Genomic DNA, 25,035 nt, shown 5'->3' with positions numbered 1-25,035 from the left:
CTAGGTTCCTTAATACTCAGTGCTTCGGCTATATTAAAGCAGTAATTAACTATATGTATTTTTGAAAATACTCTTTTTTTATTTTAAAAAAAGTGATTCCACTCTGAGAATAGTTTACAAAGCTCGCGGGGAATGATTGGTTCTTCAAATATGTATTATTTCTTAACATGAAAATGGAAAACGGACCTGTAGTCAAATGGAAAGTTAAAGTAGAGCAGAACTCATAGTCCTCAATTTCCATGGAAATCCCCATGACGTAGGCCCCACCTTCATGTGAAGCATGAGATCCTCTGGGACTATAGACCATATGTCTTTTGACCTTCTACACTTACATGTTTTCTGTTATTCAGTCTTTGTATTCTACCACGCATTCAAAAGGGTTACAAAGTTTATGTAACTTAGAAACATATTTTAATACATAGTACTGTATTTTAAAAGTGCAATATTCAATTACAGTACACTTATAAAAATCAGTTAAAGGTTAATTGGAAATCTAATCATTATAAAATGTCCATCCATCCATCTTCTAACTGCTCCATCCAATTCAGGGTTGAGGAGGAGCAAGAAAACAGTAGGCACGGGTGGGATATACCCTGCTCACCAGTCCGTCACAGCACACACAGAATAGACTCACACACACTCATTGACTTAGGGTCATTTTTCCCAGAAGCAATTTAACCCATCAGTATGCCTTTGGACTTTGGGAGGAAACCAGAGCACCTAAAGGAAACCCACATTCAGGAAGAGAACATACAAAGTCCACACAGACAGCAACCCAGCTCTGATATTGAACCCAGGGCCCCAGTGCTGCAAGGCAGCAGTAGTTATCACTGCGCCACCATGCCACCACCTTAGAAAATGAAAAATAGTATGAAAAGATTTTTTTACAATGATTGGAGGGGACCTACAAATACAGCTGAGTGCTTACTAGAGATACTGTACGTGAAGAACTACCACCATATTTGCTCTCTTGCAACAACATTGATTTATTAAAAAACTACATGTGCTTGACGTTGTTTCACCATTTTGTGCATTGGTAACAAAAACCTATTTCTTTCTCTGGAGAATGTTAGAAGAAATGACTTATCTTGACACACAGGAACTGCTTCTCAGGGCTGCAATGGTACTGAATCCTGACTGAAACACTAATGTTTAGAACAATGATAGCTCCAGGCATAGGCTGGTTTAGGCCCGAGTTCACAATGTACTCTCTGTGTGTCAGATATTTTTTCTTGGTCTATGAACACTGCTTCCTTTGGAAGTTTCTGGACAAATTTAGAAACATCTGTGAATGTTCCTGTGAGATCCCCAACATAAAGATATTATTGTATTGATTTTTATTTTTGGCATCTGTTTGGCATTTCACAACTTTGTTGCAGTCAACTTTGGACTTTTTTAAGTTTGGAATGTTTTCAGTCTACCTAATTCCACAGTTCATCTGTTGGTAGGATTCTCCCAATAGATCAGAAATTGCTTAGCATCACATTAATTAAAGCAGTTCAGCCATTGCTCCTAAAGTTTGTATTACCTCCAATTCAAATCAGCAGAGTTTCAGAAATTATATTTTTCTTCTATTCCTCTTTCCATCCAGTTGCTGTGTTTAAAATAATAACTTTATACCTGCTAAATGCAATTTATATGAGAATCCTATGTTGTTAGGGTGGTGCCATTAATTTTGGTACTGCATTGAATTCAGTCACAGGTACCTCCATTTCTGTGGAGAGAACTTATGTTTGTGTAATGATAGCGTTAAAAGGGTAGATGAGTTTATTTTTTTTCAAATTGCATCAGAAGTAAAACAATAGACAAAATAATGTCACTTTTTCATCAGTAGAATTTACACATATCTTTGGTCAGCGTGCAGTTAATGTTCTGTTCAAGTTTGTATTTAATATAGCTGAGACGTTTGCAGATATGCTTTTTGATTTTACATTGTTAACTATCATAAAGAGCGATGGTGGTAAGGAATCCATGTGCACTTTTAACATCAGTTCTCAAGTCTGGTTGGCCATTACCGCATTTACCAAGCACCTGAGCCCAGCTCTTTCATTAAAACAGAATTTTACAGCTGAGCTCCCCAACTATGGGGAGAATTAAGGAGAGTTAAATTTCTGATTAGACAACACAGGCTCCTGAGAATTCAGCATTTATTTTTAAAGGATATAAATTATAATGTATTTGTGCCCAATAATGCACATTGTATTTTGCATATTATGTCCAAACTAAAGGAATTGAACATGAACATACCAGGATCAAAACCAATAATATTTCAGAAGAGAACAACTATCCTGTGTCTCAGGAGAAAATAAGGATGGCAAGTAGAGTACAAATAAATATAAAAATGAGTGCTAACTGAAGAATGGAATTGTGATGTTACCATTATGTTGACAAAAATCCTGAAGTGGATTTTGCATTTTCTATTGCAAGGTTTGTTCTGTCTTGGTAATTTAGTACCCTGGCTATATATTGATTTCTGTGAAGTGGTAGGTCTAGTTACATGTATAATAACCATAATCTTATCAGTTTTCTGCTAATCTGAATAATTTGTTAAAGAGTCTCTATGTTGATATGATATTTGCAGTTCTGTTTGAATTTGATTACTGAGTAACAATCAACTTATCTAACAAGAGCTGGAGCTATGTTTATTTATTGTGAAATAAATGTTAATTGGACATACAGCTCGATAAGTAGAACTTATCTGTCATAATGAACAAAATAGTTTTCTGAGTCTAGAGTGAACAAGTGATACTTAAATATTTTAATCAATGAATTAACATAATAATGAACAAATAAACAAACCAATTAATAAATGGGGTTTATATAATGCTATTTATCCAAAAGCTGTTACATAAAGAAGAGGACCCACTTCATCTACCACTGAAGTGCAGCAGCTGCTTGGATGACATGCAACATTCATTATGGACCATCAGCCCCATAGCAAAGAGAAAAGTGAGAAATTCCTTCATCGTTTCATTTGAGAGGGAATTTTAGGTAGACCGGATTGTGTAATCCCAGATTGGAATTTAGCTGGGACACCAAGGTTAATTCCCTTAATCTTAAAAGTGTCTTGGGATCTTTAATGACCAAGTAGTCAGGATCCCGGTTTAATGTCTCATCTGAAGAAAACTGCTTCCTGCAGCCCAATGTGCCCTGTCACCACACAATTAACTGGTTGGAAGCTCTGGTCCAGAGAGAAGAATGCTACCTATTTAAATCTTCACCACTTACAGCAACAACCTGGATCTCTTACAGATCTCCCACCCCCAGTACTGGCTAGGCCCAGACTTGCTTATCTTCTGGAATCAGATGTGATCAGGCTAGAAGGTGGTGACAACTTCAATGATGTTTTTTTGAACGCTCACATACAGATTTTAAAAGCAGCTCCCTCAGATCACATAAATATCTGAGTCACTAACTTCAGACTATATCTCATGATTACCGTGCTGGATTTGCCAATCAAGTCCATTTTTATTGTAAATTGATGTTAAAAAAGGAAAAGAAATGATAATACAATACATGCTCTGAGACTTTCTGTTTTCAGACAATGACTTCTCCGAACGCTTGCAGCACCTATTTTGTTCATTCTTTGTTTTAAAATAAAACAAAAGCCACAGAATCTGGAAGTTTAAATACTACTAAACATCATTTAAACATCATCTGCCTGTCGTTCTGGTACGTGGCAGAATATGCTGGATACCAGACCCATCTGTAATTTTAAACACTGTGAGGTCACAGTGAGCAGCAAGTATTTCATCCTTTTGTGTACTTAGCCATCCAGCCTCACCGCCCTATTAAATCAGTCTTTGCTCTCATTTTCCATTTCCAAAAAACATTACATCTGTTGGATGTCTTGGCAAAACCTGTTCCCAGCTGATGTCATTTGCAGAAGGGATTTGTGTGGACTCCACCCTGAAAGAAATAGAGAAAGCTCGATTATTACCTCAAGAAATAACCACAAAATCCAAGTAATAGTTTCCCAGTGGCTGGTCTTTAATTTTGCCATTATGATTGAGAGACCCATAAAGGTGGAAACGACGTTTAGTTTTACAAACTAATTTAAAAAAGAAAAGCTAAGAAATTGCAAAGACAAAAGTTAATTGTGTCTGTTGTGGGATTGTGGGGGATAAGGGAAGTCTGTGAGCCTGGAACAAGATACCCAGCCATGTTTTTGAAGTCGATACCCTGGTTTCTTTCTAGAAACAGCTGGAAGAGATCCTTGGATCAATTAACTATTAACTACAAAACTGGCTAGATGGGCCAAATGACTTCCTTTTCTTTGTAACCTTTCTTATGTTGTTACTGTATGTAGAATACTGTTAATTTGAAACTTCATTAAATGTAAAATAAAAGTTCAAGGAAATCTGGATTTGTGTAATGCTATTTTATCTTTAGGCATCTCTCTGTTATTTTTTAAACCTGTTTTCCTGCTCTTCGCTTCTTGTGTCTCCATAGTAGCATTTACAGTACATGTCAATGTCCTGCTTTTAAAGATCAGCTCTTTCAATTCTCCATATCTTACTGTAGTTCGCCAGTAGAAAAGAGGAAGACTCAGAGCCATACCTTTGACACAATGTCTGGAGTACTATCAGACAATTACAAAATTGGGTGTTTTTTTTCCTTTTCATGGGAAATATAGACCAAGATATAGACCAATACATTACATCTTGAAAATACCCACCAATGGTCACTTTGCATTGGTAGATACATTAAGCCCCTGGCAGACAGAATGTAGTCTGTTTGGAATTTGCTAATTTGTGGGTGGGTTAAAGATTTAATCTGAAACTCAAGGATTTTCCCCAATAGGTGTAAGACCCTATGAAATTATCAGATGGTTTACAATGACCTGCCAAACCTGTATTTCATCCTGCACACTCAAATTAGTAAAAAGACTCCACTATTAAACTGTCATAGTCTTTCTTACTTAATTCTTCCTCATATTACAGTCACTAGATTATCTTGAGGTGGTGAACCGTGATGAAGGTTAGTCAGGACGTTTTATTTTACATTTTACATGCTGGCAGCCACATACAGTATTATTCTGGTATCTGCTCACATCAAAACAAGTGGGTGAAAGATGATGTATCAGTAATTTGTGCTTATTTAAATGTGAACGCCGCAATTAATTTAGAATTAGCCTTCCTGAAGATGCATAGTAGAACTTAAAACCTTTATTTTGTGGAAACTGTTAGGGCAGGGGAATAACAATCTAAATTTACTCATCAAAGGGTTTACTGACATGCATATTCTGTAAATATGAAAGGACGGTTCAAAACATACACAAACACATACAGAGGTACAACTTATTGTTTTAATTGGCTAACACTTTTGTTGAAAATGACTTGTGGTTCCATTTATACGGCTGGTCATTTCACTAAAGCAGTCTGCGAGAAGTGCCTTGCTCAAAGCAGTGCCCATCCACAAAACACTGCATGCTTGTTTGTTTTTCTGCATTGAGGCTATACTGTAATTGGATGGGGACATGACTCAATTTGACCGGTCTGGGGGATGCCAAACTAGCAGGGAGCACCTACTGTACAGTAAGTGTGAACGACTCCAGTTATGGAGGTCCTGAAGATGTCTTTCCATATGATCCTTTACTCACTTCATTGAACTGAATGATTTGCTTAATTGCACAAGCTGAACAAGTTGAAACCTTTTTGTTTTCCTAGGAAGCTTGAGATTTAAAAAGATCTATAAAACCTGCTGCACAGCAGCACTGGAGTTGAACACCCCTGAGCTACAGGCAGGAGGCTCATCAAAGTAAGAAAGCAATTATGTGATTTTGTTTTGAAAAAATATAGAGAGACGTGAATCCAAAATTAGTTTATTGTGCCTTCATCACACCCAGCTCTTTCCCCTCATCTCAAGCTCTGCTATGCCAAATGGCCAACCACACTCTTATACTGAACTGTATCTAGGCCCTAATCAGACTCTCCTGCCTAAAATGCTTTGCACGCACTATTCTCATGGATCCTCCGCTGTGTTCACTGAGCTATACAAATGTCTTGTCTGGAGCTGCTCTCTGTGGTACACACCCTGTCCAGAGTCTTAGTCCCTGGAGGAGAAAGGAGTGTTGGTCATCCAGAGATTTCCAGTGATTTCATCTAAATCTCTGTATTTGCAAAGTACTGTACCACAGTGTTTATAATACAAGCTCTGTGCAGTATCTGCTTGGAGGTTAATTAAAGAGCATGAGTCTCATTCACTTTTTTTCACATTGTATCTAACTTTAAACCACCCGATCAACCATTACATTTTGGTGTTGGAATCTCACATTTGAACCAAATTATTTAATCTATGTGCAATTCATATTAGATATTAAGCTTCAAAACTCATAATTATGATGTTGCACACACCCCTTAGTCCTTTTCATGGTACCCCGACGGGAGATGATCTGATGGACGGGGACACCTTATGCTTAATTACCATAAAAAGTATTTTTTTCCATCACATAATTGAATATCGAATTGAATATAATAGAAGTTGTGAGAAATGAGAAATATAATGAGAAAAGGGGAGTCTTTTGACAGACCTGAATACATTTACTACTGATTACCACCATAGACCCTTAGTAGGGAATCACAATAGTTTCTTATAAATACTATTGTGCCAATAAATAGTTCCAACAGATAGAGAAAAAAAAATCTCACTTGTTGGGTGAATAATGTCAGGTTTTAACTATAAGGAGCTTGTGTTTAATTTATTCATGAATTCAAATGCACTTTCAAGTTGATACTAGGAAATTCACCATGTCTGTTCATGTTATATGTGCTACACGCGGTACTATGTTATACTGTACCTGTGCGCTCGACTACTGCTGACCAACCACAATGGCTGGAAACAGAAGCACCTGGAAGAGATCCTTGGATCAATCAACTACTAACTACAAAACTGGCTAGATGGGCCAAATGACTTCCTTATGTAGCCTCTCTTATGTTGTTATGCAGAATACTTTTAAATTAGCAACTTCATTAAATGTAAAATAAAAGTTCTTGGAAATTTGTGTAATGCTATTTTATCTTTAGGCATCTCTCTGTTATTTTTTTAAACCTGTTTTCCTGCTCTTCGCTTCTTGTGTCTCCATAGTAGCATTTACAGTGCATGTCAATGTCCTGCTTTTAAAGATCAGCTCTTTCAATTCTCCATATCTTACTGTAGTTCGCCAGTAGAAGAGAGGAAGACTCAGAACCACACCTTTGACACAATGTCTGGAGTACTATCAGACAATTACAAAATTGGGTGTTTTTTTTCCTTTTCATGGAAAATATAGACGAAGATATAGACCAATACATTACATCTTGGACATACTCACCAATGGTCACTTTGCATTGGTAGATACATAAAACCCCTGGCAGACAGAATGTAGTCTGTTTGGAATTTGTTAATTTGTGGGTGGGTTAAAGATTTAATCTGAAACTCAAGGATTTTTCCCCAATAGCTATAGGACCCTATGAAATTATCAGATGGTTTACAATTACCTGCCAAACCTGTATTTCATCCTGCAGATTCAAACTAGTAAAAAGACTCCGCTATTAATAGTCTTTCTTACTTAATTCTTCCTCATATTACAGTCATTAGATTATCCTGAAGTGGTGAACCGAACACGCGGTACTATGTTATACTGTACCTGTCCGCTCGACTACAGCTGACTAACCGCAACGGAACACCTGAACTCCAAATCCCAGAATGCAACAGGAACAAAACAGCCTCACTCTCCAATTCGTCACCACGGCGTAGTCACGCCCTAGCAGGGGGCCAGGCTGAAAGGGCTCATTGTGTGGGGATGTGTCTGTGAAGTGTGTTGTGTTGTGTGTGTTGTCAGCATCGGAAGGATTACACATAGTAGAGGACCGCTAAGCCTGAATCATGCACATTATCACCATTACAACCAGCTGGGAGTGGTGCAGAAATTGTGCAAGATACGGATAGGAGGCACCTTTTTTTTATTTGCTTTGTATAAATCCGCGTTATTGTTGCTCCATTAGAAGGAAAATGAATGAAGAGGGAGAGAAAACCCAAAGCCCCGAATTGTGTGTATAATGCTAGGGGGAGACGTTGGTCTTTCGGATACGTCGAGTTTTCCTGTCTTCGCCTTGTGCTGGAAAGTGACCAGACTGGAATAAAACAGGGAGGTGGTGGCATTCCCCCCCGAAAAACGGATACCTTTATTGTGTCGAGGTTGACTCGCTCGTGATTTTGAAATTTCAAGACTAAACCGTGGAAATTTGCAGTTAAAACGGACAGAAAACATCATGGGAAACGCAGGGAGTATGGATTCTCAGCAAACTGATTTCAGGGCTCATAGCATGCCCCTGAAACTACCCATGCCTGAACCAGGTGAACTGGAGGAGAGATTTGCAGTCGTTTTGGTAGGTGAAACAACATTCTTCGGATCCCATGCTTATATTTAATGTTCCTTCTATTATGTGATGATGATACGTTGACGGTGGAGAGTGGCAGGTCCCTGACATTTGTTCGTTTCGTGATAAGGACCTAATGGAGGTCTTACTGATGTATTGATGGTTGCAATCGAGATCTGAAATGTATTCGCCGTAAAAGGGTAGGGGTATGCAATGTGTAAAAGCCACATCCATAAGTGCCTAATCTTCTCAACGAGGACAATCGGCACAACTTTACTTGATGCTTGATTTCTTGATTAATTCGTCCGCATGAATCAAATCGGACTACAGATGTCGGGATTTGACTAGCTAGCCACTCGCAAGCGGACAACCACATGGACTGGAGCTCATTTGCAAATGAAAAAGCGTATTGTATAGGAGTTGGGAGAAGTCAATATCTTCTTTCTCGCCTTAGGGGGGTATGGCATCGGTTGTCAGATGGATAAAAAGAGCACGACGATTTTAAACAGTTTGAAAAATGAAATTCGATCAAATGACATGACAGAGTCGTATTTTTTTTTGTTGTCGTTTATTTTGGGAAATAAACATTCATTATCTGGGCCTACCGAAGTGTGCACAAAGGTATCAGACCAAGCTCTTCTAAACAAAGCACACACAAAAAAAAGATTAAAAAAAGGAAAACACGTTTTGTGAAATAAGCGTCTCTCGCCAGTCTTGTTTGAGGGGTGTGGTAAATGCTCTGCTGTGATTTGTAAAATGTAAATGTGGAGCCTGGTCATTTTAAACCCACAATGACATTATCAGCGACATTTTTACGCTCGTCTTCATTTTCCATTATGTGAATTACTTTATCTGTGAAGCCTAATGTTGCAAAGCTTGAATAGTGGTTAATTTCAAGATATTTAGGATTTTGAGATTATATATATATAAGACGAGCGATCTGTTAAGGAGATATTTAGTAGTAAATAACTTCTCGCATCTGTATTGAAGCCTAACTCGACATTCATAATGCCCCGAAACACTGAGTGGGGTGAAAGAAGGGAAATTAATAAATGAACAGATCACTCTTGTTGGAATACGTAGCTAAATCTAAAAGGTATTTTTTCTTTTTGTGATATGGTGAGGTTTCGGCGCTTTTAACGACCCACATGTATTGGATTCTTTAAGAAGGTCCTTTGCAATGTCCTTCTCTTGTAGGATAGTGGTGGGGGTTCATTAGACGCCTTGTGTCAATCCAGGATGTTTACACACGCACACTGCTCCTTGCAGACCGGTCCGGGGCCACCTGTGTTTATTCAAAGTGGCACCTGCACAGCTGCCTGCCTCATTTGTTTTTGTTTAATTCTGGATACACGACGCTCTCAATTCAGATCTGTTCGAATACTTTTCAGGATTGTTTTAGTTTTGGTCATTTGGAACATTTCAGCATATGATTGATTCATCTAGAATAGAAATTGACCACTAAGAAGAAAGTTAAGTTTGCAAACGGTACTACCTGCAGATCACAAGTTAAACTAAGCACACATTAAGTAGACAGCAAGGGTAAAACTTAGTTGTTACCTACGCCATGCCCACATAGTTTGTTTTCCTCGGTGGAGATGAAAGAAGTGGGGTCTAATTTGTGTAGCAATGTCAATGGTGCTGGCCTGTTTGTTGAATTTTAATGCCTAGGTCAGATGCACAGCCTCCAGAATGCCAGAGTGAATTCCATTTGTAGTTGTTTACAGTTTGTAAAATCAGCTGGCACTAGGATCTGGAGATGGGTGTTTTGGGTGGTCAAACTTTTTTTGCCTCTGAAAATCTTAAAATGCTATTTAACAAACTTTAAAAAAAAACAATGCTATTTCGTTTGGTTAGAAACGCTACACTTAAGAGGGAATCTGTCAGAATATGATCCTAATTTACTGAAGAAAGCTTGAACTGAATCTGTCACAGCATGTGTGTTGCTTGCCTTTGATTTCCTCTGAATTGGCTGCAAGGATGTAATTGTGTGCACTGCAGAGGGTGTAATGCCAAAATATGTGTTTTGCCATGCTGCCTTATGAACTAGATTTTGTGTTAATTTTGTATAAAGAAATGGAGTTTAATCCATTAAACTGAAATGTGAAAGAAATGATCGTCCATTTGTATTTTAACACTTTTTTTAACGATGATAAAGATCCCAAAGGGAGTTGCAGATAAAGAGAGTTGATCAAATTTAAAATGAACATGAAGGTTTTAACAGCAGAGCAAGAAGCTGTCATCTCAGCTGAAGTGTTCGTGTGATTGTAGTTAGAGATTGGCTTACCGCCAATACACACCTGACTGCAGTCTACTTAAAATAAATCAAGGAAAGTAAGAGCTGACAGTGATAAACGTACACCTGAGTAGACGTGGCTGTTGTAGACTTGTGAATCCAAACTGTAAACCCCTTTGGCTTTACTGACTGTTGGAAGCATTAAAGAATTTATTATATAAGGTCACGTAAAGTGGGTCAGACTGTTGTAGTCAGACCCAGTGCCCTACTGAACGCAGTGTTTAACTCTAAAGGAAAGGGCTTATTGTAAATAATGCCCAACTATACTGTAAGAGGACTACCATAGATATAAATAAATATCATAGAACTGCAGAGTTAAAGCCCCTGGGATCCTGAAAAGAAGGAAAAGAAAAATGGCAATTACAAAAATTACTGTACATCCATCTGAATCTTTGATTTAATTCTTAAGTCATTTTTTTGCATTACGTTTTCCCCATTTATTAACATGTGTATTCTTGTGAGGAAGTGTCTTTATGTTTGCCTGTTCTTGGCAGAGGGATAATTGGACTTGAAAGTGGAAATCTTCACGTCTGTGCTTCTGAGGGACCAAACCTCAAAGTGTTCACCATCCCCAGCTGTCTGTGGGGATTCTAACTTTAGTTTATATATATGGGATACCTGTAGGAGCATGTTTATGTGAATTGTATATTTCTGGAGTAGCTTGGTTAGAAAGGGTGTTTCCATTTTTGGTGAAATACACCTGTTAAGATTTAGAAAGTCTTTACGTGTATTTTTTTTTATGTATGTTCTTAAGACAGTTCCATGAAGTCAAATCTCTTGGCTAAACATTGAAGTGAAACGGATCAGTTCTGGTTTCTCTGGCTGGGCTTCTCTTCTTTGTTTTCCAGTGTTTTTCTTGCATTTTTTGTGGGAGACTTCATAATACTATCTTGGATTAATTTAGTTGTCATAATTACTGTACTGTATTGCTTCAGAAACGGATTATGATTAACAAACTAATGAAGGCCAGGGAGCATGGCTATTTTGTTTTTGGCAAAAAGCTGCTATTTAGGATGCTGAGGTGTAATGTTTGTACATTGGCAGTTAAAGGAGATTATACTGTGTGCTAAGCACAAATCATGGCACATCAAGAAACTCATTTCTTATGCCAGAATGATAGATGTCATTTTGGCTTGATGTGCTCAATTGGCATTAGGCCTCTGAGTGTTTAATTGTAGCACTTAATGCTATTTACTACTACTTCAGCTGCTGTGCCTGTCAGTGATGCCTTGTGGCAGACTTGTCATTAATTGCTGTAGTAAGTGTGTGGTTGCAAAACATAAGTGACCTGACCTGTAACTGCGCTATGAGGAACTAATTAGGACTGTTTGTGTACACTACAGCATTATGCACTGAGCCTTTATGGTATCCGTTCTTAAAACGGTTCTTGTATAACTGCTGGTGGTAAGTATTTTACAGATATTGCTGGTTGTGTTTTTAATTGTTGCTATAGACTTATTGTACCTATTTTCTCAGTGTTCTGCAGTGATTTATTCTTCTTTTCTGTACTGCATAGACATTATTTAAAGTGCCCTTGAATATATTTGCATTTCAGATGATACTTTCTGATGTTGGAGTCTAACCAAAACCGGGGGGAAATGAGAGGAGAAAAACAAAACAAAAATGACCTTATGTCTTAACAGAATATCTCTGTAAACACTGCTGCTCACATCCCTTCTTACTTCCCAACTGGTTGATAACCAGAACACTGTTTTTTTTTCCTTTAGGTTAATGACTAATACTCCACTGTAGTACATTGTTTTCTGTACAGTTTGTTTTAGAGTTCTGTTTCACAAGGCAACATTTGTAAAGGCTTTTTTGTTCCTGCTTTTGTAGGAGCTCATGCGTATAGATCCAGTAAAGCATTCTTTTATCATCTCCTTCACCAAATATGTGTGGCTTTTGGAGAAAAAAAAATGAATTTGGTAAAACTGAGCATTCTTGAGTTTTGTTTTCCTCCATTTAGATGTTGTGTTCTTTGGTACAAATTACAACCAAGAGCGACTGTCTGGGAGGATTTTCTTCTAGACAACCTAATGTCTCATAAGGGAACTTTGTTATATGTGACTGCAAATGCAGTGTCTGACTAGTGTCTGTTTTAAGAGATAATAACATGCCAATATGGCATTTCTGGTGCATAGGAGCAAATCGGACTAAGGTAAATCAAGTCCAGGAGTACTTGTCAAAATCGTGTAAGAAAAAGTTACAAACGAGAGGAAGTCATTTAGCCCATCTGGCCCATTTAGTACTTGGTAGTTAAGTGATCCAAGATCAGCAAAATTACTGAGTAGCTTGTTGCCTTGTTCCGTACTCCCACAACTCTTTGGGTAAAGAAGTACCTCTGGCTCTTGGTTTTAAATGCCCTTACAGTACGCATAGTTTCTACTTGTGTCCTCAGGTTTGCTTTTCACCCACAGCTCATTCTGGAGCAATCAACTGGGTTGACGTTGTCCATGCCTTTGAGGATTTTGAATCATATATCCTTGTAGTTTTCTTTGATCAATAATAAAAAGGTCCAGTTGCTTCAGCCTCTCAGGCTAGAGACATTTTAGGAAGGGAAATATAGATGCATATTGCGAGGGATGCCTGTTTTTTTATAGATTTGTTTGCATCACTTTAGTTTAGCTTTAGTAAGCATAGTTTATGATTAATCGAATTTCACATTATCGCAAATTAGTTGCTAATTTGTACTTGTTGTTTTTTCTTTTTCAGCCCTTTGTTTCTTTGTATTGTTTCATTTGATGATTTTTGCATACTTCTCACCTTGGATAGCTTATTGAGCAGAACTGTATTTGTTTAACTGTGCTACTTTTGTTTGCTTTTTTGAAACTATTTTAGTTCTTCAAATATTATATTTGAAGAAGATCTGTAGTTGTTTTTGGGCAGTTAAACATTCAGTCAGAATAGAAACAGATTAATCTGCTCATCCAAATTGAACAATTAAGAAGGTTTTGGGTGTTTTATGAATTTTAAATGAATCTAAATAAGGATTATATTATACTTTTTTTTCTTATTAAGCTTGAGACACATGTGTGAACATAAATCTGAAATCTGTTTTTTCCCCTTCAGGCTTTTGAGGAACTTACTACAGTGTGCTGCAGTGTGAATCCATGTTGGTATGGATTGAAGCACTGCAGGTCTTACTACAGTGGTTGCATCTTGTTAAATTACATTTTTTTTTTGCAGTCACAAGTTATTGTACTGCATAGGAACATCTATTGGAACATTGTAACATTTATTAATATGCATAGAGCTGTGTTTGACTTTTAGCAGCAATGTTTGTTTTAAAAACTGGGTGATAGAAGAACACTCTGGACTTATTTCTGCGAGCGTCATGATTGTAGTGAAAATGAAATGTGCCCAAACATCTCAGTGGATGTGATCCTGAAGTGAGCCTGGATTCAGTGTGGAAGAGGAGTTGCACACTGCAGCCGTGATCCCAATAATGCTGGCAGGAAAAGTGCTCAATTCTGAGAATAACATAGAAATATCCATTTATCCATTTTCTGACGGCTTCTTCCAGTACAAGGTCATGGGGGAGTCAGAGCCTATCCTGGCAAGCAACGAGTACAGTACATTGAAATATATTATATATATATAAAAAATAAATGCTTTGATTGGCTGTTTTCTTTTTGAATATTTTGGAATTATTTTAATTATTATAAGTTCCCTTATAAAAGGTGGTTGAGAAATTTTGTTTTTATCTCAATGGATGTTTTTTGGTGCGCCACTATTTCTTAGAACTTTAAATTCCTTGGTTGATCCCCCCCTGCACTGGGTATTGGAGTTGTTATATCAATTTCCATTATGCTGGAAGTCAGAAGCGGGCTTGATTGCCTTTAATTGTAATCAAAGAGCCATTGTTTCGCAAAACAAAATCAGATGCAGTTGGTAAACAATCAGAGTGGTAAATTTATAACATAACTAATATGTTTTGGAATTGACTGATGGAAAAAGGTCAGGGCTTTGTTACCACAGATTTTTATGTTTCAGTGCAAAACGCTACCCTTTTACTGCAGTCTACTGTCAGTCTTACTTCTCCACTATTATGTCTACTCCAGGGACTTAGAATCCAGAGATCGGAAGTGGATTTAATACCAGACATAATTATAATGATTTAAGCAGTCGGACAAGATAAAAAAAAAGAATTTTATATTTGACCATGAAACCGGAATATCTGTTTATGGTTGCAACCTTTTCTATATTAAATGTAAGAACAGACAGTGATAAATAAAACATGTTGGTATTTTAGATTGATACTACTCCGGCTTTCTCGGTACTATGTAAGAACTGGTTCCTTTTTATTGTTCTTTGTTTCTGTGTCTACTGTTAATTCAGATAGTAGGTTTTTTTTTTGGTAGACAACAGTAAGCCTTTCTCATAAAACAGTCAGAAAATATAACTAAAATAGTTTGAAACATATTATTCAAAGGTTAAGATATTGTCTTTATTATTGTAAACTAATAACATTGAAATAAAGTCACATTTGTGGGTATAGTGATTGATTATTCTCAATGTAAACTCTTGATGTTGTTTATAGATTGGACTGTATTTATTAATGTACTTTCGTCATACCTGTACTTATTAATGGCAAGTTGCTTTTGATTTTAAATGTTATTTTAGTTTGCCAGATCAGTCTTGAAATTCTTTACTTCTGATATGCTTTTCTTTTCTTCATACTTTTGCTGAAAGAAGTGTCAAGAATCTTTACCTAGTCCGGTTGTTTAAAAACCATTTGCTTATTGAATATTCTGTTGGTGTTTATAATCAGTTTATAAAACATGCCAAATCATTTGCTGTTCTCAATGTGAAAATCCCTGTTTGGGTCCTGTGTTCCATCAAAGATTGATGTATAGGACTTCTAATTGGAAAATCTTAAAAATGGCAAGTTACTATTTGTATTAAATAGTCCCTTTTAAACACGAGCATGTCTGTATGCTCAGGTCTGGTTGCCATAGTGCTGTGACATGACTGCTGGCTCTGACTACAGAAAAAAAAAGAGTTGAAGGGTTTGGAATAGAAATAATCAGCATTGTCACTGCCATCGGCCCCTGGAGTGAAAATCGTTAATCTAATACATCTGAAATTTGTAATGAAGGCAGCCATGAAGGCAGAAACCTGCAAGTTGTATACATGTTTATTATATAAAAAAGCCCTAACAGATGAAAACGGAACACAAACTGCCTTCTTAAAACAACATACAGTGTGTCAGACTTCACTGTGCTTTAAATTCATGATGTTTACAATGCCCAGCCAACGCATGTAAGAAAGCTTTAAGTAGAAGGTTTAGATGTCTTTATGTACTTCGAGGATGCAAGTTCACTGAAGTTCTCAAACCGGTGGAAGAGGATTAAAATATTCCTTTTCCAGTGGGAGTCATTACTCAGATTTGTTGTCAGTATCGCCTCCTGGGTAGCTAAGCCAGTAAAAGTGCTAGCTGGAAGCACAGTCCTGTACCATTACAGTCTGGAATCTATGGCTGGCCCAAAGCTGCACAATGTCATTAGCCAACTGCGACTATGATTCCCAGACCAAACTGAGGTTGTTCTTTGTTCATGCAGGACCAGTGACCCTAGAAGCCCATAAGCTTGTATTGTTATCACTGACAGCAGAGCTGGACTTCCCCTTGATATGAGCAGTGTGTAAAATAGTAGATGGCTCAAAATTGCCTGTTCCTGAGGAAGGATTCCATGGTCCTGCCTTCTCCTACGCAGGCTGTGGCAGGTCTAACTCTGGCTTAAGAAAAATAAAAGTATCTGTACACTCAAAATTTGAAGATAAAAATATTAGGTGACAACATAAACACAGTGGTTTTACCTTTCCTGTTTACCAGCTGTTGTACAGAGAGTTAAACTTGCCCTTTGCTAGAGTACTGGAGAGCTCTCTGAATAGGATATTTGGAGTATGTTGTTGTCTGCCCTCCACCAACAGAAGGGTTTAAAAAGGGCAGGCCTTGTCATCGTCTTGAAACATATAGAAAACCTGCAAAGGTAAAAAAATTAACATTGAAGAATTTTAAAGTTGTCCTATTGCTTTTTTGGTCAGGATCTGTCATTTCATTTGCTCTTATTTCTCTGTACCACTGAACTGGTTGTGATAATGTGGGGTTTCACTGCAAAGCTGTCCAGGATTCACAAGCGTACAGTAATGTTCACCTGGCGTCTTTAGTACTACTGCCTGTACAAATACAACAAAAGTTAGTCCTCCAGTAATACTTGTTCCCTTAAAGCCTGTGATTATTCTTATTTTAAATTGTATGACTTTCTTGAGCTAGATTTTACTTGCTTTTGGTATTCATGTTGATCTGTGACTTGTGAATTGTAGTATACATATATTGTTTTCTATTGTTTACTTATTCTGTTTCAGTGTTTCTAAGGGAATTCAAGAATCTAGCTAAATATAACTTCAAGAATACTGTAGTTTCGCAAGTGGTAGTGAAGTTTATTTTAGATTTCCTAAGATGTCTTAATTGAAAATTTTTGGCAGATCAGATGGATCTTGGTGTGTTGCTATTTACTCCAATCACTAAGCTCTGTTTACTTGTGCGTGGTACAAAAATGCGAACTGTGACCCACAATTTTACCGGATATACAATGGATATTTTGTGCATTTCAACTGTGGAGAGGTTTAGTATCTCATTGATTTATTGCAGTCTAAGAGAGGTAATGTAAAACCAGGTTGAGCATTAGAATATAAAACAAATCCATACCGTTTGTACTGATGTTGTACTGTGGTCAATTTAAACTCCATGTAGTGTGTGTACTGTTGTCAGTGGCCCTTTGACTTCAAAATAGCAGATTGTTGATTTGTGAATGGATAGTGAGGGTTCTTTCTCTGAGTAATTTTCTGTTGTAATAACGGTAATTCTGCTTTGAGAATTTCCCGCAGACTTTTTTATGCTTTTGGCAAACTGCAGTGCATTTATTCACTTACTAATTTGTATACATTGGTTTTAAAATGTTTTGTCATTATTCTTTCCGTGTTTTTCACGTCTTGGACTTAGTTTTAATCAGCTAAAAATAATGAAAAAATAAGTATTTAAAGTAATTCATTTTCCCAAGCTGAAAAAACTTTTAGAAGCTGAATTTTAGAAGCTGAAAACCCATAACTGTAAAGTGACTAAAGTGATTTCAAGATGAAACATGGCATTGTATTTCTATGTTAATTATGATTTCCTTAGTTTTAATATATCTTCCATTAATTAAAGGACCTTTAGAGCTTCAGTGATGTTGAAAAATACTGTTTTGCGATGAAGATTTATTCAGACAAACACCTCCTTCTGCTGGTCAAAGACTGTTTGAGGAACACTTTTTTTCAGTGTTAAAGTAAGGTCAATAATTTTTTACAACATTAAAACATTATAGACCCTGTTCTGATGAAATGAGTACAAGTGTTCATGCAATGGTTAAAAGCTAAAATTTGTCTTCTCTGTGGGGCCTTATGTGCCCTAAAGTGCAACACTGATTAAGTTAAAACCTTAGCACAGACATGTTTAGTGGGGCAGTTGAAATCAATGCTACCTTGGCTGTAGAAACTGCTGCCCAATCAATGCCAGGGGACAATCTCTTCAAGAGACGGAATGTAGTTGTGTAACCATGTGGCTCCGATTCTCAGTGTTGGAAATGGTGATCATCTCGGATGCACTGAGGACAAGATACTACAGCAGGCAGCAGGGCCTTCCCTGACAGACTAGGTAAACTTTGCTTTACAGCATGGGAGATTTCTTTATTAACAGAAGAGGTAGAGGATACAAAGAAATAATATATAGTACAGCTAAATGCCCACCAAAAGTGAAAGCACAAATGCATTGAAGCAGATAGCCACGTTAATTATAGCTTTCTGGGCCTGGAGTCAAATTGCAGGAAGCAATTACTGTAGTACAGTTAATAATTTTCTTTTTGTACCACACAATGTTTCAGTAATTTTAACCGATGTTTGTAATGGATTGTTGAAAATTCTTCAACATGTTGCATAACACCCTTCCACTCAACAGATAGCATTATAGAAATGACAAATATGATTCCATGCAGTTATTAAGATAATAAAACTGACATATTTCATAAGTGAACAGGCCACACTGAAATAAGCATGAGGGTTAAAGGTCACTAGTTCTTGGCATTGATATTACTACCTTATTCTACATTGTAAGGGCGACAGGGCCTTCTCCTGCTATGCCCCCAAGCTCTGGAACTCTTTGCCCAAGGATATTAGAGAGTCACCTTCTCTAAACTCCTTCAAATCCAGACTCAAAACCTTCTTCTTCAGAAAAGCCTTTACTTAACTGGTTCCGTTCTTCACCCCTCTGCTCTTCTTAATACCACCTTCCACGGTCTCCTCTATTGTTATTGTTGTATTGTTGTAATTATAATTGTGTCCTATCTTGTGAAATCTTCTTATTTATTGTTGTAGTCTTCTTATTTATTGTTATTGTCATCCTGTAAAGCGCTTTGAGAAGCCACCTTTAAAGGCGCTATATAAAATAAAGTTTATTATTATTATTATTATTATTATTATTATACCCTTAAAGTGTGAAATTCAGCAGACTGAAATTGTCATGTATGACTCCGTCTATGACATCTACCAGGAACAGCGGGTTTGTTTACATATTAGGCATGAAGAGCTTGAACCTGATAATCTGATGCTTTGCGGTTACACCTATCTAGTAAAGCAATATCATGCAATACACAAGCTGAGTGAATACTGCAGTGCTGCTCCTGAGGAATCAACACACCTGAAATACATTTTCAGCATTTCAGATGTGTTGAAGCAGTTCAGGTGGGCAGCTGCATTATCCTGAAACTTGGTTCACACCTTCCTCCTTCTCTTAACTGTGTCCTGTGTCCCCCTTCTCTCAGCTGTGCCTTGTTTTTTTCTAATTCTCTCTATTCATTTGTAGGTTTTGTTTCACTCCTCTCCTCACCTCTCTCGACCTCACACCACTTGATTGGCCACTCTGCCTCTCCCCTGCTCCCCCCTCCTCCTCTCTCCTGGCTTTTGTTTTCCCAAGCTATATTATCTTTTCCGACTGCCCTGTCTTTCTTACACCCGAAGAAGGCTCCACAGCTGAAACGTTATGTTTTCTTTCTTCTCTTTTCAGCATGGAATAAACCTATTACTTGTTCCATTCCAAATGTGTGCTCAGTGACTCTTCGATGATGACTTTGTTACACCTGTGTTCAGCAGTCAGTAATAGGTGTTATGGGCCAGTGTATTTGAGGTTATTTGGTATGAACTAGATATTCAGACTGTCCATTCATCCATTTTCTAACCACTTTATCCAATACGAGGTTGCAAGGGAGCCACATCTTAACCACAGGATGCCAGTCCATCGCAGGGCACACAGACACAAACGTGCACACACTCGCATCAGTTTTTCTGGGGAAGAAAGGCCAGTTTTTCCAAGATGCCGATGAACTTAACAGTGTGTCTTTGGACCTCTCTTTCCTCGGGTTGGAGGAACCCACAGTGATTGGAAATTCAAGTGAACACGGGGAGAACATGCAAACTCCAAGCAGATAGCACCCCAGGAATGTAACCTAGGACCCCAGTGCTGCACGGTCCCCCATTTGAAGTGGTACCCTGCTCAAAACAAAGCTGTCACAAGGATCAGCGAGTTACGAAGGGATTCAGGATAATTTGCATAGATGCATGATGATGTGTGTATTATAGACTATGTGCACTCTTTCTGAATGGACACTTACGGTTAAAATAAATGTGACTGTGCTGCATAGCTACTTGCCATGTATATGTGTATAGTTCATGGCTCCACGGAAATGGGGAAAAACGTTTCTTTGTGGAAGTATGATGGATTTCCATGCAAAGCTCTCTAATGGTGTTGTCACAACTTATGCAGCAAGGGACTGATGTCTGTTGCACAATCTGCAGTCCTTTGGAAGAAATCAGTGCTATAAAACACCAAAGCTGCTGACACTTTTATCGCTACAGGCAGCTTATTATATCCCCCACTTTCGTCTGTCTGCAGTGAGTGACAGATGCCAGTTACTGTTGCCTATTTAGCTGCTGACAGTCTAGCTCACAGAAAGCCAAGTAATTTATTTTAATTTGAGTTGCCAGTTCTATGTTCCTCATGGTTTTGAGCACAGTGTAGTACTCCACTGAATTTGCAAAAAAGGATGGTTTATTCATATATTTATGTATTCAATTGTTTGCAGTATTTTTTATTTTTATGTTTTTTCGTTTTGTTCTTTTTTTAAATTCTGATTTCCTTGTTTTGTTCTTATTCATTAATACTGCCTATTGCACCACTAAATTAACCTTGATTCATAGGCCTCAGGGCAGTGTTCAAAAATTTTCGGCAGTGTGCCGTCAGATATCCTTCTGCTAATGTTAATGCCGTGCCCCAAAATTCGTGCCAACCTGTGGCAGTGGGGAGGGTGCTGTATAATGGCACAAGACATTCTGTGCAGTGTTTTTTTTTTTGCCTGCGATTCATGTTTGTGTGGCAGAATCGGGGCTAAGTGTCTCTTGTTCTTGAGCAGTGCTTTTTATGTTGTTATCACATGAATGTCACAATCAACACTAAACAGTTGTGGTAATAAATAATTGATAATAGTTATGATGCATTTTTTAATTTTTGCAAGGAGATTTAGTGTCTTTTTGACACTGTTTTAACCGACTTACATGGGATAGATTGTAACTGTAAAAACATTATTTCTGGCACCCTTACTTGTTAGACATGCTTTATTTTTTTAAACAGGATTAATTATGAATGCCCATTGCCATTTCTTTCTAGCCAAAGAATATCTGTGAGGCAAGTACTATCATTTATTGGTACCCAAGTAAGTCACAAATTGTGCATGCTTTGACCATCTGTTCTGAATTAGCATTATTTTTTTTCTCATGCACAGAAAGTGATGTTCCCATTATAACTACAGTATTTATTTCTTTCTTATGGTGTGCCCTAAAACATCTTTTGAGGTTCCTTATTCATAATGCTAGTTGTAGAGCACAGAAAAACTCATTGTTAACTTCAAGAACATGTTTGAATGTGTTTCTTATCTTCATAAATGTGTACAGAACATTTTTATATTACATTGAAAGACTGAAGTTCAAAAGGAAATTCCTTGAATATTATTTTAAAAGTTTCACTTTAAGTTCAGAAGATTTTTTTTATAGTCATCATTCATAAACTTTCATGTATTTATTATAGGGTTCAGAAACATCTCACAACTAAGACTTGAAGACCGTTTGTTTCTTCTTTTTATGCCTAAAAATAAAATGAAAAACGTTGTCCTTTATGGAACTATATATGCAAAATCTTTACAAGAAAAGATCTTTATAAAATAGTGATTTTAAGACATTTTTGGGATTTACATGTGTACTGTACAGTCAGGGCACATTAAGTAATACTGTGCTCAAAGGTCCCTGATAATTTTCTGCATTGCTGGAGTTTTCCTTTTTCCCAAAGATTCTTTCTTGGCAGCACTGCATTTCCTTTGTGTGGGTTGCAGATGATGGGATATTTCTCTTTAACAGCATGAAGATGCTCTCTGGAGACCAAACCTTGGACGTATTATGAACTGAATTGCTAGTGTCCTGGGCCGACAGCCAGATTCAGTGCACTGAATGGTGTGTAGGGATCTGTTACGTGGGCACAAAGCCACCAACAACATTCAGTGCTGGCTCGATCTGTGCCCTCCAGTTTCTTCAAATGCCCTTCTTAATCTCTGCATTGAAACCATCTGTACTTTCTGTATACATCCTGAAAAGTGTAATTGTTCTGGTTTCTCAGAAGCTGTTGGAATAAAGATTTTATTTCGGATTTGGTTGTCTCTTGTACCACTTAGGGGAGAATAAAACCTGGACTGGCTCCTCTGCCACACCCACCTGTACAGCCATTCATCATGTGAAATGCTGCAAGCTTCACCGCTCTTGACAGGAGAGTTAGCATGTGACATCACTGCAAGCCTGGAGATACTTGGCAAGTCGCAGAAGTTGCTGAGAGAGCTCTGGCGTGTTACTGTAATCCCAGCCCTAATGCATCAATGCTCTGCTAGTTATACACCCAGCACTTGGGGATGCTGGTCACAGACGTGTGACATCTGGATCACAAAGCTCAACTTTCTTTAAGCTCAATCACCATCACCTTTAATGAAAGGAAGTAAGGAGGTAAATGGATAAGATGTTTTTACTGAAAGCAAGAATGTACCAGTCCTACAGAGCACAGTTAAAGCAAAAAAAAAAATCAAAAGAGACCTAACTCAGTTAGCTTCAAGGGGTTAAATAACACAGATGCTTTGACAATATTTCTACCATTTAAAGAAAATGAACAGATCTAAAGGGAAACATGGATATTATTGTATAAACCAAGATTTTATGAGACCTTGATATTAACAATGCAAATATTGGACAAAAGAAATGCTACTGCAAGTACTCAAGATGGCCTTTATAGCTCTTATTGCGTCTTAACTAAAAAGACCCGTTCTTAGTTATTATTAGAAAATCAGCTTAAAAGCCAGAGGTTACTGTACCTCTTAGTAGTGTTATTATTTTCACCTAAATTAATGGTGGCAGTTTAACAGACAGGCAGCTTTACCAAATAAAATTGCTGTTGATCTCAACTGCATAAGTGCAAGGAATAGTAATGTTTATTCCGTTTTTATTGTAAATGTATACTGAAACTAAATCTAAATAAGCACAAAATCATGCTGTTCTGTCACGTACTTATAAGTTTTCTAATGATGCTTTGCTTGAACGTGTAGAAAGAAACTAGGCTACTGTGAAAACAGCTTAATGTGGACATCTGCATCGGTGTGGTTTATGAAAGTGCTGAAAACATCTAGCTTTGTTTTTTGTTTGCATCTTCAGTTTTATTTTGCATCATTGTTTTTGTATCAGTTTGCATAAATTTGTAATTTAGAACAAAAATGAAAAGATTCCATTTCTGGGCAGACTTCCTAATTTATAGCAGAGTACTGGGATTGTCTTGAAGGTTTTGCTGTAGGAGTTTTTGTCCTTTTTCGTGTTTTTTTTTTTTAGTTGCTGCAGAAGGCTTTTGTAGGAATATGAGAAATCATGCTGTTTACCCAGCGTTCCTTGTGTTTTCTCAAATGGGCTGTGACATGTTTATGATTGATGCAATGAAAAGACTTGTGCCAAAGAATTGTTATTCTCCATGAAGCAGGCTATTGATAATCACTGAGCCCACTGCAGCTAACAAAACAGTGGTGGTTTTATTTCACCTCTGATGTATTCTGGCACTAAACTCAAATTGATAGGCTTCCAGCACCCTTCCTTAGGGGTGATCACAACAGCATGGGGAGCATAGATTCAACTGTTATTAGACTGAACTCTTATGGGACTGATTGAAGGCCACCAGTAACATTATGTTCAATCTCCGGGATCCTTCAAAGCAATTAGTCATGGCAACAAGGAACACAACCAATTTTCGAGTACAAAAATTCACTAAGCGTATCAGTTCTTTCCTAATTTGTTAGCCATCTTTACTTTATGCATACTATTCTCCTTGTGAAATTTTGCATCTCATCTCATGCAGTTGTCCACTTTATGTCTTATAGATATGAGGCCCTTGGCAGTTTGCTAAGCACAATGTGTCAAAATTACTCTGGTACTTGGATTGTAATTGGATTGTATTACTGTATTTGAATTAGATGTATGAGTGCTTTGATTTTACAGAAAATACCTGATGTCTCTACAGTATGTAGAATCCTCTGTAGACTTGCAGCTCTATAGTATGTAATTGTATCCTCATTTTTGATTCTCTAATGCAGTTTATAGACTGTTTATCTGTACTAAAGCTCCACCATCAACAAACAATTTAATGCACAAGCATTAATCAGAACTGGAAGCCCCGCTGGTGGTAGGCTTTAAATAAATCTATTAAAAAGTACCAATAAACATGCCAAGTTACACAGATATCAAGTTAATTTGTATTGGTAAATATTTAGTTTCTACTACTTGTATATAGTCATAGATATTTAGCAGTAGACATTACAGCAGCCTCTCTATAGCTGTGCATAGGAAAATGATTTTTTTGCAGTCCACCAAGGTCGAAATGATAAGTTGGAGATTGTGAAAAAAGATGTTGAAACTTTGTTTATTGGGCCAGTGTAATACTGTAGAACACTTTCACTTAAATGTGACACACTAAATACTTTTCCTGAGTGTACTGGATATAAAGAGCTTTTATAGAAAAGATACAGTATACAGTATAAGCATTAGCTCTGAGTTAGTTAATAGGAACTATCTAAACTAGCGCCAGAGTTGGGCTTGACACTTTATACTGTATGTAATAAGTATATTTTTGTTTTTGCCCCAGATATGTTTCAGCAGGGAATGTTTTGGTAAACGCAGTAGGTGGGTGAACACTCATTTTTGATATTGAGTGTACTCAAAAAC

At 37.3% G+C, this 25,035-nt stretch overlaps 1 protein-coding gene across 4 annotated transcripts in view; it reads left to right on the top strand.

Moving 5' to 3' along the window:
* Nucleotides 1-7,775: 7,775 nt before the first annotated feature.
* The window catches only part of LOC148822079 (formin-like protein 2), a 75,464-nt gene continuing 58,204 nt past the window's right edge, over nt 7,776-25,035 (top strand). For 3 of the 4 annotated variants that reach the window (XM_088930058.1, XM_088930059.1, XM_088930061.1), the window contains exon 1: nt 8,146-8,369. In XM_088930058.1, coding sequence (XP_088786184.1) covers nt 8,253-8,369 — 117 coding nt within the window. In that variant the 5' untranslated portion in view covers nt 8,146-8,252. Of the gene's footprint in view, nt 8,370-25,035 lie in introns of all 4 variants that reach the window. The other variant, XM_088930060.1, reaches the window with a different exon arrangement.

Source organism: Atractosteus spatula, chromosome 13 (genome assembly GCF_055471065.1).
Source record: "Atractosteus spatula isolate fAtrSpa1 chromosome 13, fAtrSpa1.hap1, whole genome shotgun sequence".
Lineage (NCBI taxonomy): Eukaryota > Metazoa > Chordata > Actinopteri > Semionotiformes > Lepisosteidae > Atractosteus > Atractosteus spatula.
Note: the sequence above shows the minus strand (reverse complement) of the source record. Positions and strands in the feature narration are given on the sequence as shown.